Source organism: Piliocolobus tephrosceles, chromosome 2, assembly GCF_002776525.5.
Source record: "Piliocolobus tephrosceles isolate RC106 chromosome 2, ASM277652v3, whole genome shotgun sequence".
NCBI classification, from domain to species: Eukaryota; Metazoa; Chordata; class Mammalia; order Primates; family Cercopithecidae; genus Piliocolobus; species Piliocolobus tephrosceles.
Window position 1 is genome coordinate 98,220,212 of NC_045435.1, and position 17,789 is coordinate 98,238,000.

At 43.5% G+C, this 17,789-nt stretch overlaps 1 protein-coding gene across 2 annotated transcripts in view; it reads right to left on the reverse strand.

The window, feature by feature from the left end:
* The window catches only part of XYLB (xylulokinase), a 76,833-nt gene that overhangs the window by 10,095 nt on the left and 48,949 nt on the right, over positions 1–17,789 (reverse strand). The window contains exons 16-19 of one of the 2 annotated variants that reach the window (XM_023231757.2): positions 10,258–10,316; positions 8,162–8,249; positions 5,787–5,881; positions 1,056–2,697 (exon numbers count right to left, since the gene is read on the reverse strand). In XM_023231757.2, the coding sequence (XP_023087525.1) occupies positions 2,620–2,697; positions 5,787–5,881; positions 8,162–8,249; positions 10,258–10,316 (320 nt within the window). In that variant the 3' untranslated portion in view covers positions 1,056–2,619. Of the gene's footprint in view, positions 1–1,055; positions 2,698–5,786; positions 5,882–8,161; positions 8,250–10,257; positions 10,317–17,789 lie in introns of those variants that run through there. The other variant, XM_023231756.1, reaches the window with a different exon arrangement.

Genomic DNA, 17,789 nt, shown 5'->3' on the forward strand with positions numbered 1-17,789 from the left:
GATGGGATTTCACCATGTTAGCCAGTCTGGTCTCGAACTCCTGACCTCAGGTGATCTTTCTGCCTTGGCCTCCCTAAGTGCTGGGATTACAGACATAAGCCACCATGTCTGGCTGGGTACTATCTTTATAGCAGTGTGAGAATAGACTAACACTGTTCTTCCACCCTTATCCCCACTTCCATTTGGTCTCAGGTCTACAACCAAAGATATTCAATGGTCATATCCAGTCCTTTTACTCGTTTCCCCAATCATCTCCTAGTTGGATGAAGCTTGTCTTTTAGTAGAATTCTAAGGAAGAAGTTGTGGGTACAATAGTCCCTGGGTTCTTGTGTAATTAAAACTTCTTCCTATATCCTTGATACTTAAAGGACAGCTTGGCGAAATATGAAATCCTCAGTTCATACTTTCTTTGAGTTTCTTGAAAAGGTTTGCCCCATTGCTATCTCGCTTTGTTGAGAAGTCTGATGCCAACCAGATCTTTCCTTTGTAAGAGACTAGGTCTTTTGGCCTAGAGGCTTACATAGTTCTTTTCCTTTGGCTTCAAAGTATAGTTGGTAGGATATGTCTCAGAGCTCATCATTCTGGGTCAATATTCGAAGTAACAAGATAGACCCTTTCAAGATAAAGTTTCAGGTTTTCTTTTGTTTTCAGAAAGTTCTTTTGGGTTTGAGTTTTAATATTTGAATTTTAAAGATTAACTCTATTCCACTGTCTTATCTTTTGTCTTCATGAGTTCCAATTTTACCTGTATCATCTTTTCTTTGCCAATCTTCTTTATCTATCATTTTATTTCTGGGTCTTTTTGGCTCTTCCTTTAATATTGCTTTGTTTGTTTTGCTTCTCTTAGCTTTTCTTACTCCTACCTTCTACGTGCCTTAATGTACTTGTGACCATATCTATTTTCATTAAGGTACAGTATAATTTAGTATTCATATCTGTGATGACTTATCTTTTTGTTCAAATTATTTCCCAAGTTCAGTCAGTTCTCTTCTCATATATGCTTGTAGCTTTTTCATTTTTATTCTGAGGTTTTGAATTTCTGATCTCTGGTGTCCTTTTATATCCACAATTATTTAATTTATTTTCAAATTCATGTTGAAGTGTTTTGTTACAGTTTACTGTTTCATGGTCCAAGACAGCCTTTTTCTGCTGGCCAATAATATAAAATGTCTTTAAAAAGTAATGTCTAGGGGGAGTTGTCTGTCTTCTTCGGAATCTTGGCCTTGCTGTCGTATCTAACAGGCCGTTATCTTTAACCTCTTGCTTCCTTTGCCCCCTTTCATCCACCATGCCTCCAAAGGACACCACTCCCTTTCAAGATGGCTTCATCTCCATCAGAAGTGATGCCTTTGATCCCATTCATTTTCTAAGCCCCTTCCTTTTAACTTCCCACTAGCTACTGCTCTGATCTACCAGGTCTTAAACCTATCTGCAGGATTTTGTCACTCTGGGTGAGAACATGAGTATTTTGATTTAGCTGGAGTCTTGAGCTCAGTAAAGACCTGGGGCAGAAGAAAAATCTGGAAGAGTCTGCAGGAGTCAGATCACAGAGGACTTTCTGTGGAGGCTTTTGCAATAATTTGAGCAAGGAATAGAGAGGTATAAAGTAAAACAGGAGGGATAAAGAGGAAGGAAAAAGGAACTCACTATACAAATATAGGAAGAAAACTCAAAGTGAGAATCACAACTTTTCAGCTGATGAAATACTCCAAAATAAAAAAGAAATCCAGAATTTGGGAAATTCTTCCAGAGAAATGACACAACTTCTTCAACAAGTGGACTGCAAGAAGAGAGAGGGACTGAGGGAGAAAAAGGGAGAGACATTCTAAACTGTGCCACTTGGGAGACGGTCCCTCTCAGTGATCTGTGGGCACAGCTAAAAGGAGGGCACAGGAAGCATGTCCACCAGGCCCACCATTTGGGCGGGAGGTTGTGAATTATGCCAGGTGAGTTTGGGGAGGGAGGACACGAAGGAGGGGGAGAGAACAGATGGTGAAAGGAGAGAATGGGGACAGCATGGAGAGGGTGAGCATGGGGCAAATAAGAGAGGCTCTGGGAGGCACCTTAGACAGCTGAAACAAGGAGGGCAGGGTGTGGGAGAGAAGAGGCTGTGGGGTTTGGATTGGGGGAGAGGATGGATGGTAGGATCAAGATATGGGGTCGGGGCGGCTGTGGGTCATGGTTTGTGGAGGAGTGGGCAGAGAGTCAGGGTTGGAGAAAGAGATAGGATGAGATTAGGGGGTGAGACAAGGCTTTGTCTCCCCCATTCTGCTGATTTGAGTCCCTAGATTAGCTTTAATTCTGCCTCTACAAGGGGAAAAGTCATAGTTTTTATCGGACATATCCTGGTCTCGGTGTTGTCCTGCTTCCTGGGATAAAAGACAGGAAAAGAGAGATGTTTTCCTGCCCTGGGGCACACGGGCACATGGGCACAAGGACACAAGTGCCCATCTATCTTCAGGCAGATGTGCTGAGGATGGCTTTAAAATAGTCCCAGACACTCCAAGGAGTCGGCAGGAAGAGCTGTTCAGAACAGGGAAGTGGATCCCTGCTGTCCAGGGCCATGTCTTCAAGTGGGGTCAGTAAATCTGGGCAGGCAGGGGCAACAGGGATGCCTGTTCACTCCAGAGGCCCCTGGGTCTGAGACAAGATTCTCTGTTCGAGTTTGGCGTACTGGGGGAGGAGGGCCTTGTAGACCTAGAAGAGCAGAAAAAGCAGAAGGGAAATGCCTCTTACATCTGGTTGCACTTTGCAATTTAAAATTTTAAAATTCCGTTTACTTGCAATTTAACATTTTTGCTGGGCAAAAGAAAGAAAGCATCAATTCACAAAAGAGGAAATGCTAGGAGTTCTCAATTCTATAGTTTAAGATATTTTTAAACTATAAATTATGACAAGAAACTAATTTTTATGATCAAATCTACAAAAGTTTTAAAAAATTCTGGTGAGAGTACCTAGAAATGGCCGCCTCATTGCACAGCTGGTGAAAGTTGGTGATACAACTCTTTGGGAAATAGACTTGACTTTATATCTGTATTAAGGAGCCCATAGTGTGGGACCCAGTTATTCTACTTTGGTGAAGCTCTCCTAAGGAAATAATCCTAACTGTAGGATGCCAAGTCCGCCAAGGGTCTTCTTTGATACCACTGAACATCCAGACGTATAAGACCACCATGAGCCAAGGGAAGACAGCCTGGAGAAACACAGTGGCGGCAGGTGCTCCTCTCAATGGAAGACCATGTAGCAGTCGATACAGCAGTTCACACAGCTGCCCAGAAGAGGGTCTCTTTCCTTTCCAACCAGGTTACAGCCCAGGCAGAAATGAGATCTGGCTATGTGCGGTGGCTCATGCCTGTAATCCCAGCACTTTGGGAGGCCAAGGCGGGTGGATCACCTGAGGTCAGGAGTTCAAGACCAGCCTGACTAACCTGGTAAAACCCCGTCTCTACTAAAACTACAAAAATTAGCTAGGCGTGGTGGCAGGCGCCTGTAATCCCAGCTACTGGAGAGGCTGAGGCAGGAGAATCACTTGTGTGTTCTTGGCTTACTGCAACCTCTACCTCCTGGGCTCAAGTGATACTCCCACCTCAGCCTCCAGAGTAGCTGGGATTACAGGCATGCACCACCACACCCAGCTAATTTTTTTATTTTTTGTAGAGACGGGGTTTTTGCCATGCTGCCCAGGCTGCTCTTGAACTCCTGGGCTCAAGCAATCTGCCCACCTCGGCCTCCCAAAGTGCTGGGATTACAGGTGTGAGCCACTGCATCCAGCCCCACATTAGTAACTTTTCTATTTATTACATGTTGACATGACAATACTTCAGATATAGTGGATTAAATAAAATGTATTATTAAAATTAATTTTAATCGTTTCTTTTTATTTTTACTTTTAAAAATGAGGCAACCAGAATATTTTAAATGACATACGTGGCTCACATTATGTTCCCATTGTCCACTGCTGACCTGAGGAATTGCAGGGAACATGACCAGAGATCTCATGTTGAACTACTGAACCAATTCTACCTCCAGATTTCCTGTTAGACTATAATGCCATTTCAGTCAAGTACTGTTTTTAAGCCTCACAATTAGTAGGTGAAAGGGAGGCAGGACAGATGTTGTACCCACTTCACAGATAAAAAACAAAGGTCTAGAGACAAGGAGTGCTGCTTAAGGTCTCATGGTGAAGGAGAAGCAGAATAAGAACCAGAACTTAAATGCCCTTTATCTCGACATCGAATCTTTTCAGTGTATCGAGTGGCCTCTCAAACATAAGAGAAAAGTGGCCTCTCACACACAACAGAAAAATGACAGATGCTTGGGCACACCTATGTGTGTGGTTTGTCTGGTCTCCTAGACAGCATGAGTTCCTACTTCCAAGATATGCTGGGAGGCAATTCTCCATGGTGTTTCTACATGTCTTGTGACAGCTTTTGTTTCAGACTATCTTTTCAAGGATGTTTGTAAAGCATAGAGACATATAGATAGTGTCTCCAGGGCAGAGACACTGGAGAGAGTGTTTGTCTGTTTGCTGACAAGAATAATAAGGATAATGTCTCCTTTGGTGGCAAAGTTTGGGCAGGTTTGCTCGCAGTTCCTTTACAAGGTTGGGAGTTTTCTATGCTCAGGATCATTTGGTTGTATCATAGCCTATTATGTGCACAGTATCCACCTGCGCCCACTTTGCATCACCCTGTGGAATTTGGAGGCCAAGGGAAACTGATGCAAGCATGAAGCTCATGCTTCCTGATGAACCATGAGTTCATCACGGTTCATCATAATAAAGCCCTTTGTCTCTGATCCAGGAGTCCTGTGTCTTCTGCCTCCTGCTACAAAACTGGCAGGCTCACCTGTTAGCTTGCAAGTCAGGTAAATGTCAGAGCCTTCACAGTTCCTTACAAGATGCACCCACCCCTGCTGCTGGGCTGCAAACAGGTACAGCGGTGTGGCGGATGCTGTGGTGTACCATCCAGATTCACCTCAGGAATGAAGAACTTATTCTCCCAACTGCTGGGAGTGCTGCTGGCAGACAGCCCTCAGCTGCCCGCTTTGGAGATTGCTTTTGCTATAAAGAGCTGCCTCACCCCCTCCTGGGGTGGCCCCCATGTGATGACTGATTGACATGGGGTATAAAGGCCCAGCCCCTTAGCCCAACTGGATAAAACTCTAAAGGTCACCTCAGCTTCAGAGCTTTCTGTAAGAATAGCTTGGGCTCCAGAAATTGCACTGCCGCTCACCTTCTCCCTCTGTCCAATCCTGTCTACTCCCTTTCCTTTCTACAGCTGTGGATTCCAAGAGCAACTCCTCCCACTCCCATAAACCTCATGTATCTTAGCTGACATCTCAGACTCTGCTTTCTGAGGAACCCAACATGCAACAAATGAGGTCTGCCTTCACAGGGGTTTCCTGGCCTGGGTGACTGCACAGCTATCTTGGGTCTAGACTTGAGATTTGAGTGCTAGAAATCCAGCATGTCTTGAGTTTCAGTGACGGATCCTTTCAGTAGCTTTTATAGCCCAGTGACATGGAAGGGCCCACCGTGAGGCATACGAAGCAATAAAAATATGCCCAGCAATCCATCTGACCCTGGCTGTAAAATCAGCAGCATCTGTGACTTGCAGCAGACAACCTGGCTGTTTTGCTCCCTTTTCTTGATAATTTCAATAAAGCAGAATTTCTCCTTTAGTTGAGCACATCAAGTTCAATGTAGGTGACCTGTTGGTGGGGGAAAAAACCCTAGCGAGCTTTCATAATGCAAATGTTATAAACAAATTCTGATGGTCTCTCACCTCAGAAGCTCCCAGGCTTGGGGTAGCAGCTAGTCTGGGATTTGGAGCTAACTTCACAACCTCTGAAAATGGCACATCTCTTCCACCTGCAAGACCTAGAAGGGAAAACTCACTTCACGTTAGTGCATGTTGCAAATGAAGACGTTAACCATAAACACCATGAAGGATCTCACTGGGGTGGCGAACTCTTCTAAAACTGGATTATAGTGCTGTGTGCCTGTAGTCCCAGCTATCTGGGAGGCTGAAGTAGGGGTGGGAAGATCACCTGAGCCTAGAAGGTGGAGGCTGCAGTGAGTCAAGACTATACCACTGTACTGGAGTATAGTGGCTGGACAACAGAGACTATGTCTCAAACAAAACAAAACAAAACCTCAGCATAGAAATAAAGGAGAAAGAAGAAGTTTTTTGTTTGTTTCTTTTTTTTTTGAGATGGAGTCTTGCTCTGTCGCCAGGCTGGAGGGCAGTGGCGCGATCTTGGCTCACTGCAACAGCTCACTATAGCCTCCACCTCCCAGGTTCAAGCTATTCCCCTGCCTCAGCCTCCCGAGTAGCTGGGACTACAGGCATGTGCCACCATGCCCAGCTAATTTGTGTGTGTGTGTATTTTAGTAGAGACGGGGTTTCACCCTGTTGGCCAGGATGATCTCGATCTCCTGACCTTATAATCTGCCCGCCTTGGCCTCCCAAAGTCCTGGGATTACAGGTGTGAGCCACTGTGCCTGGCCAAAACGTCAGGAAGTTTAAAAAAAAAGAGAAAGTAAGAAACAGAGGAAGGAAGGAAGGAAGGAAGGAAGGAAGGAAGGAAGGAAGGAAAGAAGGTGGGAAGGAAGGAAGGAAAGAAGGCGGGAAGGAAGGAACGAACGAACGAAAAAAGGCAGGCAGACTCATGGGTAAGTATTAATAAAAGCCAATATGATGTTAAATGTACTTAATATAAGAATCTGGAAATAAATTCCCAAGTGATCTTGATATAGGATGTGGCATGAGGCGGGGTGAGGTAAATGGGGTGGGGAGAGAATAAAAGGGTAAGAGGTTAATTTTTTTTTTTTTTTTTTGAGATGGAGTCTCGCTTTGTCACCTAGACTGGAGTGCAATGGTGCAGTCTCGGCTCACTGCAACCTCTGCCTCCCAGGTTCAAGCAATTCTCCTGCCTCAGCCTCCTGAGTAGCTGGGACTACAGTCGTGTGCCACCACGCCCAGCTAATTTTTGTATTTTTAGTAGAGATGTGGTTTCACCATAATAGCCAGGCTGGTCTTGAACTCCTGACCTTGTGATCCACCTGCCTCGGTCTCCCAAAGTGCTGGGATTACAGGCATGAGCCACCACACCCCGCCAAGGTTAATTATCAAGAGGAGGATACGTTGCCTGATTAATTCTCAACGTTGATAGAAAAATATAAGCTTAGGCCGGGTGTGGTGGCTCACATCTGTAATCCCAGTACTTTGGGAGGGCAAGGGTGAATCACGAAGTCAGGAGATCAAGACCATCCTGGCTAACACAGTGAAACCTCTCCTCTATTAAATATACAAAAAATTAGCTGGGCGTGGTGGCGGGTGCCTGTAGTCCCAGCTACTCGGGAGGCTGAGGCAGGAGAATGGTGTGAACCCAGGAGATGGAGCTTGCAGTGAGCGGAGATTAAGCCACTGCACTCCAGCCTGGGTGATAGAGCAAGACTCCGTCTCAAAAAAAAAAAAAAAAAAAAGAATAGAAAAGAAAAATATAAGCTGAAATAGGTATGTTAAAAAGTTAAGAACATGAAAAGAATAGAACCACTTGGGCTGCTACAAGAGCTCCCTGAACAGGCAGGAGGCAGGGCAAATTGATCCAACTTGAAGGACGAATGCCCTTGCGGGTATGTGCTGCTCCCGCCAGAACTCGCCTAGATTAGGGAGCTACCCTTAATGTCCAGAATTTCAGCAAGGCCTCCATCAGGGCAACAGGGCTCCATGGCGCTGTCCAGGGTCCTGGACTGCTTGGGCCTGAAGTCTTCCCCTTTGTTTCAACTTTTGTTCTGCTGAAAAGACGGCTCTCGACTTCGTCCACCTCTCCTGCTCTCTAGCTGTCCAGACCCATGCCCACGTGCCCTCAACCATGCCCTGTGTTCTTTTCCGGTGTCCCTGTGCTGACCTTAACTCTGACCAGACTTCATTCAGTTAGGATCCAGCCTCTTTTTCCCCACTTTAAGGAAAGAATAAAGGAAAAGAGAGTACGGGTTGGTTCTCACCTGCTGGGTGCTAGAAAAATGAAGCTGAAGTCCCCAAGACTCCAATGTCCCCAAAGACTGGGAACACCTCACTCTCCCCTTTCCACCCTCCTCAGCACCCCCCATGTCCTGGCCACTTCCAGAGACAGCTGTCTCCCTCCATCGACCTACCATGAAAAGCTCGGTATGCAGAACCCACACAGGCTGAGTTGGCAGTGTCTATAACATACACTGGGGCACCAAACACATCTGCAAGCACCTGAAAAGGACACAGAGGTTCTACTGTGGTGAGCCACTCCTCAGAGGGAACACAGATGTTGTGGGATGCATTTTCCAAGCTCTCTCCCTCATGTGTCTTCTAACCCCTTCCATTCCACCTCGACTGCCTTAAGAGGAGTACGCTTGGTCATGCTACCCTGGTGACAATAGTCAGGATGACCTGGGGAAAGTCCCTAGTGGAGGGCCACAGCTCCCCAGGCTGTCCCTGTACTTTTTAGCCATTTCACCAAAGACAGCAGAAGATTTAGGAAGTATGCTTAGCAAATGGCACTGACCTAGGGCTGGAGACAGCTGGGTATTAGACTAATACTAACAAGCCCAAACAAACCCAAACTAACAAGGGCATGTTTCAAGGGGATAGTGGTGAAGTTTCCCATTTAGGTTCAAAAATAAATTGCATACATTTCAAATGGAGGACCTGTACTAAGAGGAGTTCACATGGAAAGAACTTGCAGGAGGTCTTAGTTGACCAGAGATATTGTAGTAGATGCCACTGATGCCTACACAAATCCCCCTCACTGGACCGTTGTGCATCCCGCCCCAGCTGCTGTGAGTACTGGCTACTAATGGCTTGCAGCACTACTTCCTCAAGAAAGCTGACCTTGGCTTAGCATAGGCCACCGCTCACAGGAAATTTACTCACCCTCCCTAAGGTGTCCTGTTGGCCCCTTGCCGCAAGGTAAAACCAGCTCTGTGGCATAACTCATGTTCTAGAGCCCTATCTCCCCACCAGGATGGAGGTGAAGTAGACTCCAGACAAGACCATATCCTCACTTATCCTTCTTCCTCTGCACTACCCTGAGTCCCACACTTCCTTCTTCCTGGGAGTAGTCTCTCAACAAACTGCTTATAGAAGAATTCCCATTTCGGGCTTTGTTTCTAGAAAATCTTTCCTAAGATAGGTAGTCACAAGCAAACAGCTAATATAATTACTCTAACAGTTAAGGCAGCCCCAGGCTACACCCAAAAATGCACAATGTCCCCATAACAGGATCTGACAGCCCCACAGGTGACAGTCTGAGAGTCAGACATCTGCAGGTTGATTCTACTTTTGGTCATATGTTTCTGGCATAATGAAGGACCAGAAGGACAGTAACAGTCTGGCAACTGTGTTACAAGAGGACTAGTTGGAGAATCAGCGATGGTTAAATTGGAAGGCAGAGGCCTTGAGGAAGACAAGAACATTGGCATTAGATGTGAGAAGGTTCGCCATGTGGAAGAACAGGCACTTTCCATGTGACTCCAGAGGACATGCTGGTGTCAGACAGTGGATTGTACACAGCCATAGAATTCACCTGCATGTGAGACAGATCCCACTCACAGTGTGAGCTATAAGGCAACACGGCTGCTTCCTGGAGAGTGTGAGCTAAGAACTCCCCATTCCTGCAGGAGTGGGAATGGAGACTGTACTTCCTGTTGAGTCTCTGGCTCTTAGAAGTAGCAGACATAAGAAAATGTGGCACATATCTACCATGGAATACTACGTAGTCATAAAAAAGGATGAGTTCGTGTCCTTTGTAGGGACATGGATGCAGCTGGAAACCATCATTCTCAGCAAACTATCACAAGAACAGAAAACCAAACACCGCATGTTCTCACTCATAGGTGGGAACTGAACAATGAGATCACCTGGACACAGGAAGGGGAACATCACACACCAGGGCCTGTTGTGGGGTGGGGGAGGGGGGAGAGATAGCATTAGGAGATATACCTAATGTAAATGACAAGTTAATGGGTGCAGCACACCAACATGGCACATGTATACATATGTAACAAACCTGCATGTTGTGCACATGTACCCTAGAACATAAAATATAATATAAAAAAAAAGAAAAGAGAAAAGAAAAGCATGCATCAGAATGTATATTTACTCTTCAATTTTCTTAGTGTACTGTCCATGTAGGCAAATAAAATTTGGCACACACACACAAAAAAGAAGTAACAGACATGGGAGAGGCCATGGTGTAGGGCCCACTAACAACACTTACCTGTAAGATGTCTCTATTGTGAGATGCTCCTCCTGTGGCCAAAATCTTTGTCTTGGACACTGCAAGGGAAAAGAAAAAAAGTGAAATAGCTATGCCAGTTCTCCCGAGGCAGAAAGGGCTGTTTGTGCAGAGTTCTTCAGCTACAGAGGGTTCATGATGGGCCAATGCCTCCCACTTATCACACAGGAATCTGGTAGAGATCCAAAGGTGGCTCTGTGCGTGCAGGCCTGTCACATTCATTTGCTTGTGAGGTTGCTGCCCCACTCATCTTAACTGTCTTTAATAATTTTTTTTGTTTTAAATATCTCAACAAAACAGGAGTAGAAGGTAACTTCTTTAAAGATAAAAGTCATATATCCACAACTTATAACAAATGTCATTCTTAACAGAGATTTAGAAGCACTTTCTTTCAGAATGGTGTACCAGCCAGATTCCAAAATGGCCTCCACATAATCCCTCCCTCCTGATATTCACACTTTCAAGTAGTCCCGTCTCACATTCCATAGGGCTGACTTGTATACCCAATAGAACCTTGTGTAAATGATGAAGTATGAAGTCCAAGACTAGATGACAAAAGACATTGAGGCTTCTATCTCACTCTGACACAGATCACACTCTCTTGGATCACTCACTTCGGGGGAAGCTAAGTGCCATATCCTGAAGACACTCAATCAGCCCTGGGGAGAGGTTTACATGGGAGGGGACCAAGGCCTCCTGCCAACAGTCATGCAAGTGAGCCAGCAGGGAAGCAGATCTTCCAGCCTCAGTCAAGCCTTCAGATGACTGCAGCCCCAGATGACCTTATGACTGCAACCTCAGGAGATATCCTCAATCAGAATCACCCAACTATGCTGAAACCAAATTCTTGACCCAAAGAAATTGTATTAGAGAGTAAACGTTTATTACTGTTTCAAGCTGCTAAATTTTGAGATAATTTGTTACACGGCAATAGATAATGAACACAACTACAAACAAAACAAAAATTCACAGTATCCAGTCCACTGTTTAACACAGTATCAGATCTAGCAGTCAATGCTACAAGGTAACAAAAGCAACTAAAATGTTTCAGTATTGAAAGAAAGGAAAACAAAACTGTCATTTGCAGACAATAGTCCATCTACTTGGAAAAAATAAAGAATAAGCAAACTAACAAAACTAACAAGAGTTGAATAAGTTTGCCAGATACAAAATCAACTTATAATAACCAATGGCATTTCTAATAATAATCAACTAGCAAATGTGATAGAAAATAAATTATCATTCACAACAGCAACCAGAAATGTAAGGTAGCCTTACATATAAAGGAATACCTTAACAAAGAATTCAAAAGTCTCTATGAAGAAAAAGTTGAAATTGTTAAAGTACAAAAAAGAATATCTAAATAAATTAAAAGATATTCCATGGTCTTGAATGAATATGAATTAATATTATAAACATGACAATCTTTTCCAATTAATGTATACATTCTATTCAACCTAAATAAAAATTCCAACTGGACCCTTTTAAGGAACTAGACCAATTTCTTATAAAATATTTATGGAAAAATGAAAATCTATAAACAGCTCAAACAATATTTTAAAAAGAAAAGCAAGGAAGGGATAATTGCTATACTACATATTAAAACATTGTTATGGGGCCGGGCGCGGTGGCTCAAGCCTGTAATCCCAGCACTTTGGGAGGCCGAGACGGGCGGATCACGAGGTCAGGAGATCGAGACCATCCTGGCTAACACGGTGAAACCCCGTCTCTACTAAAAAATACAAAAAACTAGCCGGGCGAGGTGGCGGGCGCCTGTAGTCCCAGCTACTCCGGAGGCTGAGGCAGGAGAATGGTGTAAAAACCCGGGAGGCGGAGCTTGCAGTGAGTTGAGATCCGACCACTGCACTCCAGCCCGGGCGACAGAGCGAGACTCCGTCTCAAAAAAAAAAAAAAAAAAAATTATTATGGGCTGAAGTGTGTCTACCCTAAATTTATATGTGGAAGTCCTAAACCCGAGTATCTCAGAATGTGAGTGTATTTAAAGATAAAGATAAAGACAGATATTACCTCTTTAAAGAGGTAATTAAGATAAAAATGAAGTCATTAGGGGTGGGCCCTAATCCAGTAGGACTGATGTCCTTATGAGAAGAGAAAATGAAGACACAGGGACACACAGGAGGAGACACAGGAAGAAGATGGCCATCTTCAAACTAAGGAAAGAGGCCTAAGAAGAAATCAACCCTGCCGACACCTTGATCACAGACATTTAGCCTCCAGAACTGTGAGAAAATTAATTTCTGTTGCTGAAGCCACCCATTCTGTGGCACATTCTTATGGCAGCCCTAGCCAACTAATGCAAACATACTACAAAGCCACAATAATACAACAGGTTTTCTGCCCCAAGAACAAGACCCAACAAACCCATGAAGTAGAAACAGGAGTGCAGGCCGGGCGCCGGGGCCCACGCCTGTAATCCCAGCACTTTGGGAGGCCAAGGCAGGCAGATCGCTTGATCCCAGGAGTTTGAGACTAGCCTGGGTAACATGGCAAGACCCTGTCTCTACAAAAAATATTTAAAAATTAGCCAGGCATGGTAGCACGTGTCTGTAGTCCTAGCTACTCGGGATGCTCAGGCGGGAGGAACACTTGAGCCCAGGAGGTGGAGGTTGCAGTGAGCTGAGACCTCGCCACTGCACTCCAGCTTGGGCGGCAAAGTGAGACCTTGTCTCCAAAAAAGGAAAAAAAAAAATGAAAGGGAGTACAGAGAAAGACCCATGTATATATAGGAACTGGATAAATGATAAAGGGGGCACTATAAGTAATGGGGTAAAACAGACCACTTAGTAGACAGTGTTTGGAAAACTGGACCAACATGTGGAAAAAATTAAATTGGATCCCAAGTTACACCATTCGCAACGACTCCAGATGGATCAAAGTCCTAAATGTGGAAGGTAAAATTGTAACATCAACAGGAGAAACATAAAACAGTACTTCTGTGATACTGGAGTAGGGGGAAAATATCTTAAACAATACCTCAAAAGCATAAAATGTAAGATGAAAAATTGATGAATTTAATCAAAATTCTGTTAAATTGCTGACACTATAAATAAGCAACAGATAAATGAGAGATATCTGCAACAAAAAACTGTCAACAACCTAATATTCAAAGTATACAATAAACTCCTGCAAATCAGTAAGATAAAGATAGGAAATCAAATAGAAAAATGGGAAAGGATGTACACAGCCAATTCAGAGAAAGAAACCAGTTACAAAGAGCTGTTCAAAATCATTATTAATTGGCCAGGCATGGTGGCTCATGCCTGTAATCCCAGCACTTTGGGAGGCCGAGGCAGGTGGATCACCTGAGGTCAGGGGTTTGAGATCAGCTTGGTCAACATGGTGAAATCCTGTCTCTACTAAAAATACAGAATTAGCTGGGCGTGGTGATGTGCACCTGTAATCCCAGTTATTTGGGAGGCTGAGACAGGAGAATCACTTGAACCGGGAGGCGGAGGTTGCAGTGAGCTGAGATAGTGCCATTGCACTCCAACCTGGGCAAAAAGAGTGAAACTCCAGTTCAAAACAAAACAAAACAAAACAAAATCATCATTAATTAAGAAAACACAAATTAAACTGACACTGAGATACCAGTTTGCACCCATCAGACTGGCAACAGATTTAAAGGTTGTTGCTGTGAAGTGTTGGTGGGGATATGGGAAAGAAGAACCCTCATAAACTGCTGCTGAGAGTACATGACCGACATCATGACAGCAGGGGTCTCAAGCTCCTTCCCTCCACTCCCTCACACACAGCAGCAGAAGCAGCAGCAGTATTTGTCCCCAAGCTAAAGTAAAGAATTGCTCATTAGTGAAAGTGGGCTACTAGCTGGGGAGGGTGCTGGGGGCACCGAGTGAAGAGGAACTTGAAATGACACTGAGCAGCAGGCATGGAGATAAACATGGAAAGTAGCTCCACTCATCACAGAAAAAGGCTGGATTCCTCTTCTAACCAGAATAAAATCCAACCCTGCTTATTTTGGGTTGGATAATTCTTTTTGTGAGGGATCATCCCATATATTGTAGAACGTTTAGCAGAATCCCCAGAATGATATGTCCTCACATGGCTGAAAAGCAGAAAACAGTGAACTCACTCCTGAAAGCACCTTTATAGTGGCATTAATACCTAAGAGCCCTCATGACCTAAACACCTTCCATCAGGCCCATCTCCCAATACTGTCACCTTGGGGATTAAGTTTTCAACATGTGAATTTGGGGAGACATGGTCAGGCCACAGAAAATGGATAAATGGTTGTATAATCATGTGATGGAATATCAGAGTGCAATGAAAATTAACAGCTAATAGCTATCTATGCCCGTTAACATGAATGAATTCATAAATATGACATCGAGCTAAAGCAGCAAGTCACAACACATGTAGTATAATTCCATATATTATGAAGTTCAGAAAGGGCAAAAAACCACAGTGTATTTAAAGGAATGCATACACAGCTGACAAAGCCATAAAGAATTCCAGGGAAATGATAATACAAAAATCTGGATAGAGAGGGGAAGATGAGGATATAGTGGAAGAGGAGCACAGCAAGATTCTAAGGTTCTAGCAATGTTCTATTTCTTTTTTTTTTTTTCTTTTTTCTTTTTTTTTCTGAGACGAAGTCTCACTGTGTCACCCAGGCTGGTGTGCAATGGGGCGATCTTGGCTCACTGCAAGCTCCGCCTCCTTGGTTCAAGTGATTCTCTCACCTCAGCCTCCCGAGTAGGTTATAAATGTCCACCACCATGCCCGGCTAATTTTCGTGTTTTACCATAATTTTTGTATTTTTTTGTAGGGACAGGGTCTTACTTTGTTGTCCAGGTTGGTCTCAAATTCTTGAGCTCAAGCAGTCCTCCTCCTGCCTTGGCCTACTGAAGTGCTAGGATTACAGGCATGAGCCACTATGCTCAGTTTATTGTGAAAAATATCATGTATACAGCAGAGTATATGTATCTTACAGCTAATTATAAAACATATTGATAAACATCTGATGATCAGCACTCGGGTTAAGAAATAGAACATCAACCAGGTGCAGTTACTTACACCTGTAATCCCAGCACTTTGGGATGCCGAGGCAGGTGGATCACTTGAAGTCAGGAGTTCGAGACCAGCCTGGTCAACATGAAACCCCGTCTCTACTAAAAATACAAAAATTAGCCAGGTGTGGTGGTGGGCACCTATAATCAGCTACTCAGGAGGCTGAGGCAGAAGAATCGCTTAAACCCAGGAGGCAGAGGTTGCAGTGAGCCAAGAATGCACCACTGCACTCCAGCCTGGGTCACAGAGCAAGCGAAACTCCATTTTAAAATAAATAGATAAAAATAAAAAATAAAAATAAATAGTAAAATAATAACAATAATAATAAACCTTAATCTAATAAAAGACATATAGTTCCACTTCCAGCTAAGATGATAATAGTCGAGAAAGAACACACTTGTGCTGTAACAACAACAGAATGGAATAAACAACAACAACCAGAGCATCATATTTTTGTTTGAAGCTGTTGAAAAATTATAAATTCAAGAAGTCTAAATAAAATAAATTCCAGAATGAGATAAGCCCTTAAGTGCTGATTCATACCTGCAGCATGTGAAACATGAAGAAGTAAGACTCTATAGACAGATAAACTTTGCTAGAAAAGAAAAGCAACTACATTTGGGCTGGTATGGAGGACTGAAATCTGGAAGAGTCTCCAATACAGAGCTAGTCCTCCCCACCCACCAATTGTCTCCAATGAACTACTATGGAAGCAGTGATGTGGAAGTGAGGGAAGAGCTGGAAAACAGAGAAAGAGCTCTGTAATCTCAGTGGTTAGGTCCCAAAGACTTGATGGAGGGAGGGGCCTGATCCTGCTGATCCTGACCCAGGACACTGCAACGACTGGTGAACTAAAACTAACTAGTACTGATCCAACCCCTGATTAAACAAAAAAGACCACCACGTCACCCTCACTTCCTGATAGAAGGGCAAGCCTTTTCTGCAGGTACACATTAGCTATTTATTTAACAACTGCATGTGAATCTACAATTATCTCAAAAGTAAAAGGGTTAAAAATTAGCCACTTTAGTCAACACTGTACTTTTAAACACAACGTACAGCATTCAACCAAAATTAAATAGCATTTTAAGAAGCAGGAAATGGGAGTAAAATAGTAAATAGAAGCAGACTCTCAGATGAATTAGCAGATAGGAGCTCTATAATAATTATAAATGTGATATAAAGTCAGAGGAAAAGATGAACAAAATGGTTAAAATATGAAAAATTTCAGCAGACAAATAAGAAAATATAAAAGAATGAAATGGAAATTCTAGAAATAGAAAAAATATAATATCCAAAATGAATTTGTTAGATGAACTTAATAGCAGACTGAATACAGCAGAAACATGAATAAAAAGAGGTGTGATAGAAATTGTCCATCTGAAGGCCAGGCACAGTGGCTCATGCCTGTAATCCCAGCACTTTGAGAGGCCGAGGCAGGTGGATCACCTGAGGTCAGGAGTTTAAGACCAGCTTGCCTAACATGGTGAAACCCCATCTCTACTAAAAATACAAAAAATTAGCCGGATGTGGTGGTGCTTGCCTGTAGTCCCAGCAACTCAGGAGGCTGAGGCAGGAGAATTGCTTGAGACTGCCAGGTGGAGGTTGCAGTGAGCCGAGATCATGCTACTGCACTCCAGCCTGGGCAACAGAGCAAGACTCCATCTCAAAAAAACAAAACATAACAAAACAAAACAAAAAATGAAATTGTCCAACTGAAGCCGGGAGAGAGGAAAAAAAAAAAAAGAACGGTGAGTCAAAGTCCTAAGGGACAACAGCAAATGTGTAACTGAAGTCCAGAGGAAAGGAAAGAGGGAATAGGGAAAAATAAATATTTGAAGAAATAATGGCTAAGAATTTTCCAAAACTGATGAAAGAGATTAACCCACAGATCCAACAAGCTCAGTGAATCACAAAGAGGATACATACAAAATAATAATAATAATTAAAAAACCCTTACTTAGGTATATATCATAATCAAACTGCTGAAAATCAAAGATTAATAGAAAAATTTTAAATCAGCCAGAGAAGAAAACCCCATTACATTCAGGAGAACAACACTAAGAAGGACAGCTAATTTCTCATCTGAAACATTAGAAAACGATGAAATGACATTTTCAAAGTGGTGAAAGTAAAAAGTGCCAACCTAGAATTCCAAAACAGAAAATATTATTTGAATATGAAGTAAAATAAATACGTTTTCAGGCCGGGTGTGGTGGCTCACACCTGTAAATCCAGCACTTTGAGAGGCCAAGGTGGGCGGATCACGAGGTCAGGAGATCAAGACCATCCTGGCTAACACGGTGAAACCCCATCTCTGCTAAAAATACAAAAACATTAGCCGGGCATGGTGGCGGGCGCCTGTAGTCCCAGCTACCCCGGAGGCTGAGACAGGAGAATGGCGTGAACCCGGAAGGCGGAACTTGCAGTGAGCCGAGATCGTGCCACTGTACTCCAGCCTGGGC